The following is an 18,732-nucleotide window of genomic DNA, read 5'->3' on the forward strand; positions in this document are numbered from 1 at the left end:
TAATTTTGAACTTTAAGACATATATATTTAATAATATAAATCTACTTATTTTTAGCATAGTATATCTATTAGATTAACTAGTAACAATTTGGTACAATGTGACAATGGGTGCCAGATAGGTTTGTGATACATGTCTCCACTATTTGTTCCTATGTCGGATCAAATGATTACTAGTTAGTCTTAGTCTGGTGACAATGGGTGCCAGGATAGGTTTGTGATACATGTCTCCGCTATTTGTTCCTACGTCGGATCAAATGATTACTAGTTAGTCTTAGTCTAATTCGGAGATGATAATGAGTTTAGTCCTTTTATCTTGTTTCGATCTTAAACTTTGAGTTTTATTCTGTTTGTCATTAAATTTTTAAAACAATTCTCAAAATGCACTTTTTGCTAGGATACTGTTTCATGTTTGCAATTTTCATTAGTTCAAGCACCATACTACCACCAAAATTCGAGGACTAAATTTGTATAACTTTTCGTTACGGTCCTAAACACGTGTTGTCATTCTGGAGTACCAACCATACAAAGTGTATTGATGATATCATGACGAATTTACGACTACCAAGTTGAAAGATGAATGTGAAGTATGTGGAGGAAAGGAAAAATCATCCGTCAAATTGGGTACGAGAGTTTCTCTCTCTGTCGGTGGGGGCGGCTCTCCAAATCGCCATGGGATCAGATCCTTTCATCCTTCATCACTTCACTTCACTTCACTTGGCTTTTTCTACTGGTAGTTGCCCTTTCATAAGGCCCCCCCAACTGTTCTTTTCAAAACCACCCAATTAAAATAATCCAACCCAAATTTGTCTGCATTCTTCCGAGTTTAGAACTGTCGGCTACAGTACTGAGATCAGAATGAGAGATTGGTTTCTGTGTTTCTGTGGTCTTCTCCATTTTGAGTTTCTAAGATTACCCAATAATCTCTCTGATCTTCAAATCTGAGTAGTGATTCAGAGCCTGAGGGAGCCATTGTACTATGTTGGTCCAAGATCGGCCGAACCCAAAACAAATCCCACTCCCCAATCCCTTCCCCGAATCCAAACCCTTCGATTTCTCGAACTGGGTCTCCCTCAATCTCTTCAAAATCGCCACCATTTTCTTCCTCACCCTCACCATCGCCTCCTTCTTCTTCCTCCGCGGTGCTGCGGATTCCGCCACATTTCTCTGCTTCAACTCCCGCCCCAAACCCGCCGAGCCCATCCATTTCCCCAAAATCAACTTCGATTCGATTCAGCCTCTCGTCGACAAATCTTCAGTGTATGCTTCGTTCAGCTCTCAGCGGTGGATTGTCGTCTCTGTTTCCAGTTATCCTTCCGATTCGCTTCGGAAGCTTGCAAAAACCAGAGGATGGCAGGTACTTGCTGTGGGAAATTCTAGAACCCCATCGGATTGGAGTCTCAAGGGAGTTATATTTTTGTCTTTAGAGCAGCAATCTAGTTTAGGATTTAGAGTTGTGGATTTTCTTCCTTATGATTCGTATGCTAGAAAGACTGTTGGGTACCTTTTTGCCATCCAACATGGAGCGAAAATGATATTCGATGCGGACGATCGCGGTGAAGTGATCGATGGGGATCTTGGGAAGCATTTTGACTTGAAACTAACCAACGTGGATACATTGCAGGAAAGAATCCTACAGTTTGATTTCACGAACCCGAATAAGACCGTTGTGAATCCGTATATTCATTTCGGACAGCGGTCGGTTTGGCCTAGAGGGTTGCCGCTGGAAAATGTAGGAGATGTGGTGTATGAAGAACACTACACCCAAGTATTCGGAGGAATGCAGTTCATTCAACAGGGCATATCCAATGGTTTACCAGACGTGGATTCAGTGTTTTACTTCACACGAAAGACGGGTTCAGAGACATTCGACATAAGATTCGACGAGCATGCCCCGAAAGTTGCCTTACCTCAGGGATTAATGGTACCACTGAATTCCTTCAATACCCTGTTCCACATCTCAGCATTATGGGCTCTGATGCTCCCTGTTTCAGTCAGTACAATGGCTTCTGATGTCCTGAGGGGTTACTGGGCACAGAGGCTATTATGGGAAATAGGAGGCTTTGTAGTGGTTTATCCTCCCACAATGTTTAGACATGACAACATTGAAGCATACCCATTTGCAGAAGAGAAAGATCTCCATGTAAATGTAGGCAGATTGGTGAAGTTCTTGGCCTCATGGAGATCAAACAAGGCCACATTCTTTGAGAAGGCTCTGGATTTGAGCCACTCAATGGCAGAGGAGGGGTTTTGGAGGGAAAATGATGTGAAAATGACTGCTGCTTGGCTTGAAGATTTGGTTTCTGTTGGGTACATAGAACCAAGAGTGAAGGGATTTGAAGTGAAGAGGGAGAGGAGAAGAAGGAGGAGCTTTGTTCCTCAGAAGTTGCCTGGTTTTCACCTTGCAGTGGAGGAAACTGAGACTGTGAACTTTGAGATTGGGAAGTTGATTAGATGGAGGAAGAAGTTTGGGAATGTAGTGATGGTTTTGTTTGTTGATGGTGGAGCTGTGGATAGAACTGCCATGAAATGGAGGTTGCTTTATGGGAGGATTTTCAAGACTGTGGTGGTTGTGGCAGAGCATGGGAGGGCAGATTTGGGAGTGGAGGAAGCTTCTTTGGAGTTCATATACAAGTAATCTCCCATTTTTGGATACATGTGTCTTTTTAAGTTTTCTTCTTGGCATATTTGATCCGTTTCGTAACGTTCTCATTTCTTGTTTATGTTTTCTCTCTTTTATAAAGAAAAATGTGTAAATTCAATGATGATCCAACAATATTTATATCTATGTTTGTAAAAAATTGGAAATGGAAACCAAAAACAAAGAAAGTTTTCAATAGAGGAGGTTTCCAAAAAATGTGAAACAAAAAAATGCTTAAGTTTCTTAATAAAATTAGAAACGAGAAACAAAAAATGAGAATTTACCAAATGGGACCTTTCGGACTTATATGATTTTTTGTTTTGAAAATTTTGTTTTTTGTTTTTTTTTGTCTTGTTTTGTTTTTTATATCATTTTACTTAGTTGATGAGTTAGCTATTTTAGTCTTTAAAGTATTAACAATTATATGAACTTGAGTAAGTACTAAAATAGCAAAGAAAAAACGATAAAATATAAGCCCAAAATAGCCTATCCAACCACAAGAATTTTCATAGCAAGCCACAATTTCTAAAAATAGAGAATTCAATTATGAGAAGATAGTATTTTCATTATTCATCCAGCTTAAAATTCAATTTAATGAAATTGGACATTTGTAAATTTTATTTGAAGTTAATATGGGTAGGGAATAGGGGTTATTATTTTTTAATTTAGAGAATTCATCCTTTTTCTCATCTTATAAAATTAGATTGCCTTTTACATTCTTTTTTTTTTTCCTCTCAATTATATGATTTCTTATCCTACTCGATTTGTAAATTTTGTTAGTTATATGATTTCACTTTTTATATAGACAATATACAGGGTGTGTTTGAATTTTAACTTAAAGATTGTTCAGGTATAGTTAGTAATATATTTATAAATGAGTGGTTGTTACAAACTAAATATTTAGTTCAATTTAAATACTATTAATTAATTTATTAACATATATGTTATATATTTATTATTTTACAATATTATATGATTTATAATACATTAAATTTACCTATTTTAATTTTAACAAAAATGAAATGAATTTATATCATGATAGTATATTTATCAAATTTTGTATTTTTTTTTAATGTAATTATAATGTCTATGGTCACCATTGTTGAACTAAAAGAGATTAAGGATGGATTAAAATGGTCAAAGAAAAGTGGGTACTGGTTATTTTTTCTTAAAACAGATGAAAAAAACATTATTGATTAAAACGAATGTGTGGTTAAATATTTATTTAAAAAGTTCATCTATAACAATTTCCATTAACCAAAAAAAAGAAAAAAAAAATCTCTTTTTCAGGTACCTGCCTACGGTATTTGAAAGATTTTCCAATGCAGAAGGTTTCCTGTTCCTCCAAGATAATACCATTCTCAACTACTGGAATTTACTGCAAGCAGATAAAGATAAACTTTGGGTCACTTACAAGGTAATGCAGCTCTTTGTTGGATCCCTTCTTTCTCTGTTCACCAGTGGAAAAGTGTACCAAATATTTCTCATTCTCTCAGGTTCCTCAGTCTTGGAGCAGAGTCAGTGATGATTCTGTCTGGTTTGCCAAACAAGCAGACTGGGTGAAGAAGGTGGTGAGCACAATGCCTGTTCATTTTCAAGTCAACTATAAGGAAACTAACCCGACTGAGCGAGATCTCGCATTGTGCAACTGTGAAGTGTTTTACGTACCTCGACAGTTTGTGGGAGACTTCAAGGATCTTGTTGCTCTTGTTGGCAACTACAGGATGGATTACAGAGTGGCTATGTCGATGTTTTTCATGGCAATGGATTCACCCATGAATTTCGATGACGTCTTCAGCAAAATGGCGTACAAGAAGACACCAGCAGAGGAAATGTTGAGTAATGTTACAAACTTGTATGCTGCTGAAGTTCCTGCTGTTCATCCATGGAGGGTTTCCAATGAAGTGGAATTTGCTGAGCTGATGAGACTAATGGCTGCAGGTGACCCACTGTTGAAAGAGCTGGTATAAGAGCCGAAAATTCTCGAAATCTGAGTGTACAAATGTATGTGTAATTCAGAGCCATAACTTTCCTCAATTTTTTTTTTTTTGGTTAAATTATTTCTCCATTCAAATTTTTGTAGAGGAACTTCAAAGGAAATAATCAATATCTGAACTGGATGTTGATATGCTATCAATTTACAGGGCATAGTTGCTTAGATAATGAATACTTTAGAACTAAGAAGATTCACAGCTTAAAAAAGAGAATCATTCCTTGACACAAACCGATGATTTTGACATGTTAATGAAAATAGAGATAGAATTTTTTTTTCTTTGATAACTGGGAGTCGGAACTTTGCTTCCCTATATTTAGAGACACCTGCACCCGCCCCAAGGTCTGGACTTGGGAGACATCAAGGGTTTTTAGTTTTAAACTCACCAGAAGATTTGAAATTGAGACCTTTAAACACAGTATGACCAAGAGATCTCAAACTTTTGCCAACTGGCCGCCTCAAAGGAGGCAAAACAGAGATACAACATTAGAATTATAGGATATATAAGGTCTTATTGTAGAACAGAAACAACTTCCAAGGACCATGAATAAACTTGGTGATTGTTAGAAGGAAAAAAGTAGAACTGAAATGGTCATACCATATTTGTTCTGGTAGAACATAGAGAAATTGTTTCAACCAAAATACTTTTCATACAAAGCTCTAGAAATAGCAACTGAATTGCCTTCAGCTTTAACTGGGTAAAGCTCTGAAGCAGCTTGCCATTTGTTTGAAAACAGGATCCATTCTCTTCTCCAGTCTTCCAAATGGAAGCTCTCATTTTTTCTCAAGCTTTTTGATAGGTAATAAAAGTAGGTCAAAGCTCTTGGGAGATAGTAACCTTCCAGTAGCCCACTCCAGTACTTATTTGCTGGTGAGGAGCACATCAATATGTTAAACTTGAAAGAGAGGAGAGGGACAGAGAATCATGTTATAGCAAAAAAGTGTGAATATTTACCATAATCGTGAAGTTTGCTCTGGTTGAATTTTGTGTTGTCATACCACATGGTCACTTGGGTTCTTGCATTCCATTCATACTGAAACAAGTAGATGCATATTTGAATCTTGCTTTATTTGACCGCCTTGTAATGTGGAAAATAATAAAATGCATATGCAATAAAAGAAAAATAAGTTATCTTTTGTTAAATCACTACTGAACCCTAAAGCTTAAACTGATGGATTACGGTAAATTTAATATTTTATTGATACTGTAACACTCCTCACTTGTGGACTTAGAAATAATCAATATTAAGAGGGGGGAAATGACATATACTCTAATGCTATGTTAAATCACCAATCAATCCAAAAGCTTAAGCTGATCGATTATGATAAATTTAGTTTTTTACAAATACCTTAACACCGTTAATAAAATATTATTCACAATCCAAAATTAGACTCTTGGTATATTTGGTAGTATTTTTTACCATGGCAAAAAGCTTTCAAGTGGTAAAAAAATTGACCAAAATGCTATATTATGACTAAATATCAAAAGTGTTCCTAAAAAAATGGAACTAAAAGCAGTTTAGAAGCTTTTAAGAAGTCCCTCTATACTTCTGTTTCGTATTTCTTGTTTCTATCTTTTGTTCTCAATTATTCTTTGTTAATAAATAAAAATATAACTACATGTTTCTGGTTTCTTATTCATGTTTTCAAAGTAAAAAAAAAAAAAAAAAAAACATTTTTATAATCATTTTTTTTCTCATTCTCTAAAATTTTAAATTTACAAAAGTAATTTTCTAAAAAAATTAAATATTCAAAATTTTAACGGTATATTTAATTTTTAATATTTATTATGCATTTTATAAGTCAATAATGATAAAATATTTTTTTTTTTTAGTTTTAGAAAAAATTGAAAAGGGAATCAATAACAATAAACTTGATTTTGTTGTTTACAAAATTTCTCTACAATTTTAGAAACATTTCATAAAAATGGAAACATGAAACATGATAGTCATAAATGTTTATGTTTCTGGAAACAAGAAATAAGAAACAAAAAACGGAGATGTTATTAAATGGCCCATACTAAGTCCATTCTGTCCATTCTGTACACTTTTTATCTCACTACATTCATTCTACCTCCGTACATGCTCTCACTAAGTTGGTCGATAACGGATAGTTGGGCAAGTAAATATGAACTTTGAAGATACTCAAAGCTAAGAGAAGACTAGTCTAAAGTAAATCCATAACAAGTTCAGTTTAGTGCAAAAGGAAGAAAGTAGCAATACGCCTCAAGTTTAAAGCCATGGGAGAGGAAGACTTTCTAACCTGTTTCATCTCTGAAGGATTTGTGGCCAACTTCTTTGCACTTTCAAGCCATGTTCCTAGCAGAAAGTTCGAATTAGAAGCAAGCAGCCTGTCAATGTCTCTTATTAACTGAATAAATCTTTTGCTATGAACATTTAGAGCTTTCACATCCTTGCGCTGAAAAGCAATAACAGCACTCAAATATTCTTCATTTGCCAGCTTCCCTAGCACTTGCCGCATTAAGTCAACCAAGTCATACCTATTCAATTGCAAGCAACAACAGTGTTAATGTTGCTGCACACAACTAAAATGATCATATCTTCAGAATGACGGGCTCAATTACGATGCGCTAAGGCTGCTTTTTTAGCTTCTATACGAACAAGTTGCTTTGAAACTTATTGGAAGCTTGTGAAGTGCTTGATTAGAGGACTTGTATTATATGACATATCAACTCGTCATCCTTAAGACTCAACCATATGCATATCAAAGTGTGCCATTTTACCTGTATGTAGAGCTGTTGATGAGATCATTGTTGGCGTTAAGGAGTAGCTGCAAGGCATTGATAACCTTCTGAGTGGAATACCATAGATGTGGCTTGCCCATATCAGAGCTTGAATATGGATCCCAATCTGGAAGTTTGACAATGAAATCAGTATTGTGGTCCTGGAAAATTTTGAAGGAACAGATTAGTAATAAGTTAAAATAAAAAAAATAAATAAAAATAAATGAAAAAGAAGGAAAAAGAAAATGAAATGTGGTGCATTGTAGAAATAATTTTGATAGAGCTTTTTATGCATCATAATTGCAAAAATAACATAATCTTACTGAGAGCGAGTTTTAGTGAGTTCGAGATGAATTTTAAAAATCAATTTTCTAAGTGAAGCCCTCCTAGAAGGAACATCTTTTAAGTGTTTTCTAGAATTTTCAAAGTTATTTTTACCAAATGCTATAAAAGTTTTGAAAAGTGCTTTTAATTAGTTTCCAATTACCTGTCACCCTTTCAAAGTTATTTCAAACTTCCTAAATAATTTTCAATACTTGCTGAGTTTTACTCCATATTATGTTTTCATTTGATTGAGCGACAATGCAAAAATCTATCTGCAAATTTTCAGGGTCTCTGATAATGTTAGGCATCTCTTAATTGTCGATCATATTCTACCTACACAGCTCTTAATAATTTTCTTTCTGAACATCATGTCTCAATTATACTTACCGCAATGCCATCAGTGCAATTGTAAATTGTATGATAAAGAATCTTCCAAGCTGCATCAACATAATGATCTGCTTTACCGTAACGACAACGGGAATAGGTCTTCAACCACTCCTACAAGAAATTACAATGTTTCATTATGCCCTCTGATCACCGCCATCATAGAGTTATTTCGTAGACGTTTATATAAATCCACTATATGCAAGAATACTCAATTGTGTCAATCGTAAATATAACAAGGAGAAGAATAGGAATTGGGGAGGAGAGGGAAACAAGAAATATATATATATGAAGAAATAACATCATTTTGGAGAGAAATATGTAAAACCATCAATACCAACAGTCAATGTTTTGAACTATTTAATATCAAAACCAACCAATATCAACAATTACGGATGAATAATAAGAGAAGTCGATACAAGGTTAAAATTTTCCATGACATGCTCAAATTTGAATAAATCTTCAACATCAAAATTGCATAAAATTTCTGTTAAACCAAGATATTGTGTTATTCATATTTTTGTCTCCTGGTTGTTAAAAAGAAACCAGTAATGGCTCTGAATCTCTACAGAGAGAATTGTTCTACAATTTACAAACTACTATAAAAGCCAACATCTTACAGGTTATCACTGAATTATGCTGATTATACCATATATTCGCACAGAAAAATGTAAAATTGATTAAAAAATATATATATTTGTTTGGCTCCAGAAAAGATAAATCAGTTATAAACTTATAATTTATAAACAAACACATGATAACATAACATATATAGGGTGTCTTCTTCATCAGCATTATAGATTGACAGAAGGCGATATACATGAACAGTCATTGCATTTGCAGAATACTGTGAATCACTAAACATCGAGATCGCCTCAACTATTAGAAGGCATTTATATCAACTTACCTGGACTTCAACTTTTTTGCTGCGAAATGCCATTTCAGACATCATTTCATAAACAACGGGATTATGCTCTATTCCTTCCATACACATGCCAACGCCAACCTACCATAATTAAGGAAACGTCACGTGTAAGAAGATAAAATATCAAGATCCCCAATATTTACATGAAATCAATAAACGTAGAAATATGGCCAACAAGATATACAGTGAACAAAAATAGCTTCAGTTCTCTTAGAAATATTAGCTAGCTGAATACTCATAGGAGTTCACGTGCTACATTATAGGAAACTAAACATACCATTGTTGAATTTTCACTTGCAAGGGCATCGACAGGACCTGAAGAAATTGCATCCAATATACCATACATTTCTATATTTCCACCAAAGTTGTGCAACATACACCTGAAGTCAAACTAAATTTGTAACAAACTTGTGAAATAAAAATATAGAAATGACATCATTGAGACGTTACATGACTTTCTTCAAAAATGGTAATAAAGGGGTTACTGACCATACATAGGGAGTGCCATAAAATTGAGACGATGTTCTCCAGATTGGCTTGACTTCAGCAAAAAGATCAAGAACAATCATTTTCCCAAATGGGACTGAGTGAAGTAGAGCCTGCAGATCCCATAGAACCATAGCTAATAAATGGTAGTATGAGACAACCAAAGGGCCAGAAAAGGAGTCATTTTGATATTAAGTAGATATTTACATTTAGCGTATGTTACTAGCATCTAATAATTTAACCAGGGATTACATGACTCAGTCATAAGAAAACATTCATTTTGGTACAATAAGAAACCTGCAATAAACCACAGATAATCGATAGGAAACGTGTGAGGGAAAATACAAAGGTCAATAGCCTCTTTTGTGGGCTTTCTCTCCCCCAAAGTTCTATATCAAATACTTGCCTACCTCAATCACTTCCTTCTTCCCCTATTTATATAAGCACTAGAAAAGTAGCAATTAATAATTTTCTCTAAAAAGTTCTAACAAACTCCAACCATCCCATATATTAACACCCAAACTAATTAAACTCCAATGCCTATCACAACCCACCCCAAAGTATTGCCTTATCCTCAAAGGTAACGGATAAAGAATTAGATTTGGATTTTCCAAATCTTTTCTCAATGGCTGTAGTGACTTCAGCTATCTAAAGTTAGAGCGAGAAAGGACCGAGCCATGACTTTTATACAAGTTCAGCTTCAATAAAAGCAGGACCTTGGCCCCTTCAAACCACTATAATGAAATGCTTAACATGGAAAAGTTGATCAGATTTGCACCAGCTTCGGTATTTGTAGGTGCAGCCACTGAGGAAGTATCATCAAACTGTCTCAGCCTGTTCTTTTTCCACAGCCTCCCATCCTCAAGTAATGAATAATCTTCTTCCCATATTTTAAGCCAAATCATATTTTAAGCCAAATCCATACTTGAAAGTGGAAATTGGCCTTTTGTTCTGTGGGCTTTAGAATCTGAATAAATCATAACCCTTAGTCTGGTTGGAGCAAGTTGTATTCTCCAAGAAATTTATCCTTTGTAGCTCTTATCAAACTAGTTAAATTAGCAATAAAAACTTTACTTGGGTTGTACTTTTACTCTAAAAATCAACATCAGCATTCTCTAAATTGGACTCAGCCATTTCCCTCTACATCGGTCTTAGTTCCTTGAACCTCTCAAGCCCATGAAGATTCTGAACCATCAGCTAATGTCTTCTTCATGACATGCTATTCTCCTATGCAGCCAATGCTGCCATGATTTTCACTCCAAACAACTGCTCATTGGTGTTTCCAGAAATCTGCTATTTAAAACTGTTATTTTCCATCGGCCCCGATAGTCTCTTGAGAGAGCTCTCTCTCTTCCATAGTTCAATATAAATAAAAAAAAATAAAAAAAAATAAAAAGAATGACTCCATAGTTCAATATACCCAAGTATTTACCTACCTCACTCACTTCCCACTCCCAATTTCCTCGATTAAACTCCTACTATCCCACATAACAACCCGTATACAGCTTTAAACAAGAGATGAGGAAACTGGGAGAGACTATTTAGATCAAATACATCCTTTACCATTAACAATGACCATTAAGAAATTCTATGTGGTTCATGTGCATGCATACATACTTTCATTTGATCAGGCTTCCAAAAAGTAGAGTCTGAATAGAAGAGCCATCCCTGCACGCAGATAGAACAATCACTTTTAATACAAATATAAAAAATGAAAATTCATCAAACTACAATTTTGTAAAAGTCTGATATGCATAAACACCCAACCTTGTGATAACTTGACCAATCTTTCTGTAGCTTTTTCCATTTTCAAGTCAAAGTGTTCTCAACCCTATAAGTATATATGACCTAAATCCTTTATTCCAAAGTTTCTAAATTGACCCTTAATTCCTATCTGTAGTCCCGCAAATAAAAACAAATAAAAACCATTCGAATTTACCAGCTTCTTTAGTCAATTAATTTAAGATACAAAAGTTTCTATTTAAACATGATCCAATAAGAAATAGGTTGGTTTTTCATTGCTTGAGGAACATACTTGCATTAGCCACACAGCGTCCTTATCAGCTTTCACCATAGCTTTATAGACAGAAGCTCCAAGTGATGAAATATATGAAGTATCATTAGTAGGTGGAGTATTTTCATTGAATGTATCACTGCAATTAACAGGATATATATCATTCAGTTCTCCATGGCAGCAAGATAGAACAAACAATGGGAAGTGAAGGAACTTCTACCACAATCTAGTTATTGCATTAATCTAGGGTCTGGGAAGATAAACGAGATGGATCTTATTTGGTTAAATAACTATCACAATTCACAAGATCTTCTCTTCCTTAAATTATAGTATTTTTTTAACATGTTTCTAAACAACAAGCCTAAGGGTCCTCATTTGGAAATAAAGGACACTTCTAGTTCTTCTCTGGAATGAAAATTTTTATAAAAGAAATTACAAGTACCAATCAGTAGTTGCCAGCCATTGTGTGAATTCTGTTTAAGATTCAAACTTTTTCTCCATATTTATCTATCCCTTAGATCAAATTCCATATGCTTCATAAATTGCCCATGGATTGGTGCACTAACTCATAAAGGGTATTCTGACCCATTAGTGTTCCTTTGGGAAATGAATATTTTTCCTATTAGACAAATGAAAACTAAGCACTGAAAAGTGTTAATCTAACAACAAAAATTGAAGTTTCAACACGTCATTCCATATTTTATACAGAGATTTAATGCAAAGGGAAAGTGTTTATCCAAAAAAAGGAAAAAATGTACATAAAGCAAGAACGTGATAAAGATACTATTCAATGCTGCAAACAATTGTTACCAGTTGTAAATATCTGTTACATCCGCATACTCTGCAGAAAATGCAAAAAGAAGTATTAGTACAATGTAAAAAATAATGTATATCTTGGAGATATTATGACATCTTTTGTGAACAATCTTAACTTCCAATAACGTAATATGATAATAACATATGATTAATCAAGCAGTATGTAAGAGCTCTTAAAGATAAGGAGAAAAAACTATATAATCAAATATGAAATATTTTGACAGACTTAAAGCTAACACTTATAGGTTACCTAGTCGATAAGCATCACTAAAATATAACCAAACCAAACAAATAATAGCGATTTTGGTAAATGCATCATTTTATATACACGCAGACACAGGATCCCAATATAAAATTGGATGATAAGGGGTTGTTTGGAAACTGTTCTCAAATTTATTTTTTTTTCTATTTTTTGAACAAAAATTCTATGAAAAATGAGTTTGTACAACTGTTTATAGAAGTTTCTATTTAATTTGTTTTCTTCAGTGTGTTATCCCAAATGTCCTATTTTTTAGGAAAAATTGAAATTGTTCTCTCTTCCGAAATCATGAATTTGCAAATAGTAATGTCAATATGCACAATAATATTAACTTTTAAGGTTCATTCAATCCCAATTTCAAAAACAATTTTGAAAACAAAAACAGAAGAGTGTTTTCTAAACAGTCCCTTCACATACTAATTTGTAACTAAAAGGTTGTTATCTTGACATAGTGATCGTAATGGGATGCCAATGTCAAGAGTTTGAAACTGCAATATTTACAGTTCATTCAATCCCAATTCTAAAAACAGAATAGTGTTTTCTAAATAGTCCCTTCACTTACTAATTGTAACTTAGAAGTTGTTATCTTTACATAGTGATCAACGTGCATAATGAGATACCAATATCAAGAGTAAGCATAATATGAACAAGAGAAATTGTGCATATATCCACAAAGGACTGCTTCTCTTTTCAGCCAATAATCAATATTTACACCATAGCCATTGTTTTGTGACAACTATATTCATCTTTTAACTCAAAACCAACAGATGGAAGTGCACCTTTTATTTGTTTTCTGATAAAAGCCTCCCCAATTTTGACAAATAGAGGATCAGAAGGATTAAGAAGGTATGTGCAGCATGTACTCGGATCAGCATCAATTGAGTTCCTAACAGGAGAAAAACAAAATGGAAATCTTTAATTGATGGAAATTATATTTAATAATGGGATATCTTCCTAGAGTCAAAAAGTGTTTGAAGAAAAACTGGCAATTACCAATGTGGCGATTTTTGGTATTAAATTAAGTGGGGAAGAGAACTTGTTATCCGGTCCCCTTATATTGTTACAAGAACACATTAGATTTACAAGTTAAAACTTATTATATCTCATAGAAAGGGACATAAAAATGGCATACCAGTTTCCTAATCTAGTTATGTCTGCCGAAGGAAATCTCTCTGCCAGAGCTGCTGGGACATTTCCTGAGAAAGATGGCAGAACTGAAACCAAAAAAAAAAAAAGGAAGGATTCTCTGTTAAATAATCATGTTTACAAGTAAAATTTCATGATAAATTACCATCAATTTCATAATTATTAATTTATGTTCATCTAATAACTAGGAGTAGCAAACCTGGAGTCATCCCCAACTCTCGCATTCGGGATAATATCTGTTTCTGTAATACTAATTGTTGATCCAACCAACTTTGTGATAAAGTTCCACCCCACCTTTGGTAACATAGATGTCAGTTTAAATTACACGGGACAGAGAAGATGAGAAAATCAAGGAATGCCGAGTGTCTTTGGTAGCCATCTTAGAATGCTTTATATAAGTTGGAAGTGTTTCTGTAATTGTTACACTTCTTAAGAAACATTTCTATTGATAAATAAAGATACAAAAAGTCAGGATGATCAGGCGAACCCAAACTCAAAAAAGATCACACAAAAGATTTCTAACTGATCATTTAAAAAATTAAAGGAATAATATAACAACTTTTTCATGATTGAGGAAAAAAAAGAAGGCGCAAAATAAACTAAAGCTTAATGCCCATAGATAAGCCTCTATTGTCTTAAGAATCCATCCTCCCATACTCTTATCTTCCACAAACTGAGTGCTTTTCTTATTAATAAGCGCCTAAGAATGCCAATACTTCATAAGGCACAGCACTAATATATGGATGTGCATCCTACGAGTGCTTATATATTTGTAAGCTTACAAACATGCAAAAATTGTAAATAATATGTCAAGATTGAATATACAATCACTGGGTAGAGTTGCATGCTCTAGATGACGCTGTCTTTGGCAGTTCAAGTTCTTTAGGCAAAAATATTCCAGAACAATTAATCTTACCCACCCATGTAAGTTTCCCATACGAGCCCAGGCAAGGAAGGCAGGTCCACCAAAGAAATTGTCCAAATCTTTGACAGTGAGGTTAAAATCCTTCAAGTAAAAAGAAACAAGTAGCCTCACTCAGGTGAAACTGAAAAATATGATAAATACTAACTGGCTGCGACCCTAGGAACTCAGTTTAGAAAGAGAAAAGAGACAAGGAAAAGCTTTTTACAAATTTAAATTGTCTTGAAGAATGTGATCCTATATTATGCATGAAGGCAGACTCTTAGTGAGAAATAGTGTGAGTATGGACACTGAATATTTGCTGAAGAACCTTTGTTACAAACATTTGAAAACTACAATTCAAAGGAGATGTGCAACATATTCACCATGTAATGGATGGACTGCCTAAAATACAATAAGGCCTTGGTAATTGCTCACCCTGAAAACACTTTGCCAAATTGATTCTTGTCCAGTGAATGCCAAAGGTAGGTTAATCCCATGAAGGGCCATCCAGTCTATCTCTTTCTCCCATCTTTCCCAATCCCACCAAACATATGAATCTGAAAAGTGGAGTAAAATATCACTTCTATAACTCAAAAAGAAAAAGAATGTTAGCTAAGTGGTCTCTAAACGGGGGTATTAACTTAGCATAAATATATATATGCATATCATTTAAAAAGAAGAAAAACCAAGAAGATTAAATAATTTTGATGAGCATGATGTTGATTTCATGGATTGATATCCGGATGGTCATCGATTCAGTTTTCTATCCCTTCATACATCCCGTTCTTTATGAGGGGTGGGGGGAGGACAGATATGGTATTCATCCTCCCCAATCTACTTTTTCCCCCTCAGATTCACCAAATGAACTTTATTTTAGCATAAAATTCTATATATTAAAAAAAAAATCCTTTTCATTCTAGAAATTGACATTCATAAGACTTGAGACATAGGTTGAATGAAATCACAAATAAGAAATTGCCACTTACAGCTTGAAGTAACGACATTTTGGTAATAATTCCATGGCACTGGCCGCTTAACCACAACTCCGTCACCCTTTAGAAGAGGCAGAGATCCTGGTTTAGGAATTGAAGCTATTTGAACTCCACCAGTCTTGTCCCAGGAAATATGAGCACCACACCAATATTTTAAGTACCAGTAAAGGCCAGATGTAATTTCAACTGCCGTGGTGCCTTTGATCCTTGAGAAAATTGCCAAAAAAATAAATTCAGTTAAAATCTTATTGTAACATATCACTCTCTCAGTTTATTTATTTATTTTTGGAGAAGTGGTGATTGGAAGAAGTATCATCTATCCCTTAATTGTATTCTGCTTTATATCCTTTCTTAAGCCTACGAAATGTGCAGCCAGAGACAATATAGTACTCTGGATAAATAAATTATAGGATGGGAAATCCCATTTCCCCACACACTGTTTTGAAAACACACCTAAGCACGCTTGAAGTCCTATTTTTTTATTTTATATCCGTGTGTCAGGGCCAGCTTGCGCGCACCTTGACTATTCACGGGTCAACCGCTTAACCCTACTACATTTGATTGACAAGGAAACTCGTATGATATTAAATCCTAGGTAGGTGACCACCATGGTTTGAACTTAGTCCCTCTAAGTCCTTTGCTATTTACATTGGCCCTCATTAACCACTTGAGCCATCCCATGATAGTTAGAAACTAAGCCTCACACATCTAAAAGCACCATCCCCATAGTAATTTTATACCAATTCTTCGAATTGCTGCAAAGTCCCATCTGATCTCATGAGAGTTAATCATCATATTGATGACCACATCTCAGCCTTATATTAATGCAATAGAACGACCATCAAAATCAGAAGGTTAATTAATCAAAATCAAATTAAATCTATTCAACCATTTGTTGGTGGAAAGGCCAAAGAATAACTTGTTCTTATAAACGTATTGATTTGATATATCTCTTAAAAGGTGGAAGTAAATCAACCACAGTTAGCAATCACCAATAAAAAGACAACATACAATATCTCTGCACCATTGCGAATTGAGGACTTGAAATTACTTATCAAGAAGCAGCTTCCTCCACCACAAACGTCCTGATGATTGATAGAGAACCAGAAAAGATGATTAAGTTCATGAAGTCAGATTCAAAACTATGATATAGGAACCGTAAAGCTTTCAAAGTTCATCATTCCGGGTAAATTGGAGAATGCTTGACTTTCTGATTACATAATACAAAAAATTAGTAAGAATTTCACATTCTCAAAACTAACCCTCTTAGGGTCCCTTTGTTAAGGCTCCAGTTTCTTGTTTTGTTCCTCATCAATCATGATAAAACACTATTTTTATTTACGTTTTGGAACAAATTGGTAACGGAAAACAAAATACAAAGCCCTTAAGTTTCTCAGAATGCAATCGAGATATAAAAACTGATAGAACAGAAATTGAACTGCAGACAGAATCAAACAAAAGGAGGAGAAATTCTCTTGGTACCCTAGAAACAATCTGAAACTGAAAGCTGTGGACATGGGTCGGAAGCAATCGCCGGAGAACACCATTTGCCGCAGCTTCCTGAATCGAAGGAGATAAAGCTTTCGAATCCAAACGGTGGATTATTGCTTTAATTGCTTCTGGTTCGGATAGAGAAAGTGGGAATACGACGAGAATTAGAACCAGAAGCGATAGATTGAAATTGGACATGGTTCGATGGTGTTATTGAAGACGAAGATTTTAGAGAGTGGGTGTCTACCATGGCAGGTTCAGCTCAGTGTTCAGTGCTCAGTGTGTAGAAGAAAAACCAGAGAATGGTCAACGCATACGTCATTTTGAGTTGCACTATGTCAATTTTCCATTAATTAATTAATTATTTAATTATTATTTAATTATTATTAATTATTATTATTATTCTTCTTTTTTTTGCCTGAATTCACTCCGTTTTAGTGGATAAATATTTTAACGAGTTGGTACCAAGGAGATAAAGAAGAGGAAAGAGGGAAGAGGGAAGAGGTAAATGAAAAAAAAAAAGAGGACATTTAATAATATAAAATTAGCAAATATTCATCTCACCTCTACAATGTCAGCATTTCGTTGGTGATGAGTTTGACCAAAGACGTTTTAGAACTATTTTTTTAAAGATTTTTAGACTAAACTGTCACATTTTGAAATTTGGGGACCAAATAGAAACATATCCTAAAACTTAAGGACTAAAAATGTATTTTACCCTAAGTTCATGCAACAAGAAAACTAGTCGTTGTTATTAAGTGGTTCATCTTACTTTCTTATACTTTTAAGAGAAAAAAAAGGGGCAACTTGAGATATGGCAAAAAAAAATTAGGAAAATAAGCAAAATAGCAACAAGGTTTGAGTTTTTCAAATATAGCATTTTTTTTGCAAAAAAACAGAGACCCACGTTCTAAATTACAAGTATATCCTGCAGGCCCAAACCAATAATAAATTATTTCTGATTGACTTCTGATATACTATTGATTTACTTATGATATAACTATGATTGACAGATATACTCTTGATATATATGTGATATATGTTTGATATACATATGGTATGAAATTGATTTACTTCAGATATAACTACGATATCTACTACTATAGGTGACATAGAATTGATTGACTTCTGATATACTTTTGATTTACTTATGATATAACTATGATTGACAGATATACTCCTGATATATATTTGATATATGTTTAATATACATATGATATGAAATTGATTTACTTCTGATATAACTATGATATTTACTACTATAGGTGATATAGAACTGATTGGCTTTTGATATACTATTAATTTACTTCTGATATAACTATGATTGACATATATACTCTTGATATATGTTTGATATACATATGATATGAAATTGATTTACTTCTAATATAACTATGATATCTACCAATTATTTTGAACATATTACCTCTAACATATGTTTTTTGATATACTACTAATATATGAAATATTTTTTTTTTCAGATAAAAGCAATGGTACAAACACGAAAAATAAAATAAAAAAACATCGTAAAAAATGTTGATGTCGTTCATTCCAAAAGACAACATAAACCAACGCTAAAAGTATTGTCTATGAAAAAAAGAAAAGCTTCAAAGATAT

General features: G+C 34.0%; 2 protein-coding genes across 3 annotated transcripts; one reads left to right on the plus strand and one right to left on the minus strand.

The window, feature by feature from the left end:
• The first annotated feature begins 468 nt into the window (after positions 1–468).
• Positions 469–4,775, plus strand: LOC111018493 (putative glycosyltransferase STELLO2). Its single transcript, XM_022294604.2, has 3 exons — positions 469–2,631; positions 3,929–4,055; positions 4,135–4,775. Exons 1-3 carry the CDS (start codon positions 977–979, stop codon positions 4,606–4,608), a joined length of 2,256 nt encoding a protein of 751 aa, XP_022150296.1. The 5' UTR covers positions 469–976; the 3' UTR covers positions 4,609–4,775.
• Positions 4,449–17,405, minus strand: CYL1 (alpha-N-acetylglucosaminidase family / NAGLU family). Of its 2 annotated transcripts, XM_022294592.2 has the most exons (20): positions 17,107–17,405; positions 16,636–16,709; positions 15,619–15,830; positions 15,068–15,189; positions 14,649–14,734; positions 13,928–14,022; positions 13,715–13,796; positions 13,362–13,468; positions 12,318–12,348; positions 11,529–11,646; positions 11,111–11,161; positions 9,497–9,606; positions 9,285–9,387; positions 8,990–9,088; positions 8,086–8,196; positions 7,375–7,535; positions 6,894–7,131; positions 5,587–5,665; positions 5,230–5,499; positions 4,449–4,587 (listed from the first exon to the last, which is right to left on the minus strand). In XM_022294592.2, exons 1-19 carry the CDS (start codon positions 17,311–17,313, stop codon positions 5,264–5,266), a joined length of 2,322 nt encoding a protein of 773 aa, XP_022150284.1. In that variant the 5' UTR covers positions 17,314–17,405; the 3' UTR covers positions 4,449–4,587; positions 5,230–5,263. The 2 variants fall into 2 exon arrangements, with proteins under 2 accessions (XP_022150284.1, XP_022150276.1); XM_022294584.2 differs by lacking the exon at positions 4,449–4,587 and having other exon boundaries at positions 5,053–5,499.
• Between the last annotated feature and the right edge of the window lie 1,327 nt (positions 17,406–18,732).

This window comes from Momordica charantia (genome assembly GCF_013281855.1).
Source record: "Momordica charantia cultivar OHB3-1 chromosome 9 unlocalized genomic scaffold, Mcharantia_2.0 BLBB01000009.1, whole genome shotgun sequence".
NCBI classification, from domain to species: Eukaryota; Viridiplantae; Streptophyta; class Magnoliopsida; order Cucurbitales; family Cucurbitaceae; genus Momordica; species Momordica charantia.

Bases quoted from the DNA above. Each gene is read 5' to 3' on its own strand.
- CYL1 (XM_022294592.2), bottom strand. From the start codon at position 17,313: ATGTCCAATTTCAATCTATCGCTTCTGGTTCTAATTCTCGTCGTATTC. The intron at 16,710-17,106 runs GTACCAAGAGAA...ATCAATCATCAG, and splicing joins AGTTTCAGATTGTTTCTAGG to GACGTTTGTGGTGGAGGAAG. The intron at 13,469-13,714 runs GTATGCCATTTT...TTCTCCTGTTAG, and splicing joins ATAACTAGATTAGGAAACTG to GAACTCAATTGATGCTGATC.
- LOC111018493 (XM_022294604.2), top strand. From the start codon at position 977: ATGTTGGTCCAAGATCGGCCGAACCCAAAACAAATCCCACTCCCCAAT. The intron at 2,632-3,928 runs GTAATCTCCCAT...TCTCTTTTTCAG, and splicing joins TCTTTGGAGTTCATATACAA to GTACCTGCCTACGGTATTTG. The intron at 4,056-4,134 runs GTAATGCAGCTC...TCATTCTCTCAG, and splicing joins AACTTTGGGTCACTTACAAG to GTTCCTCAGTCTTGGAGCAG.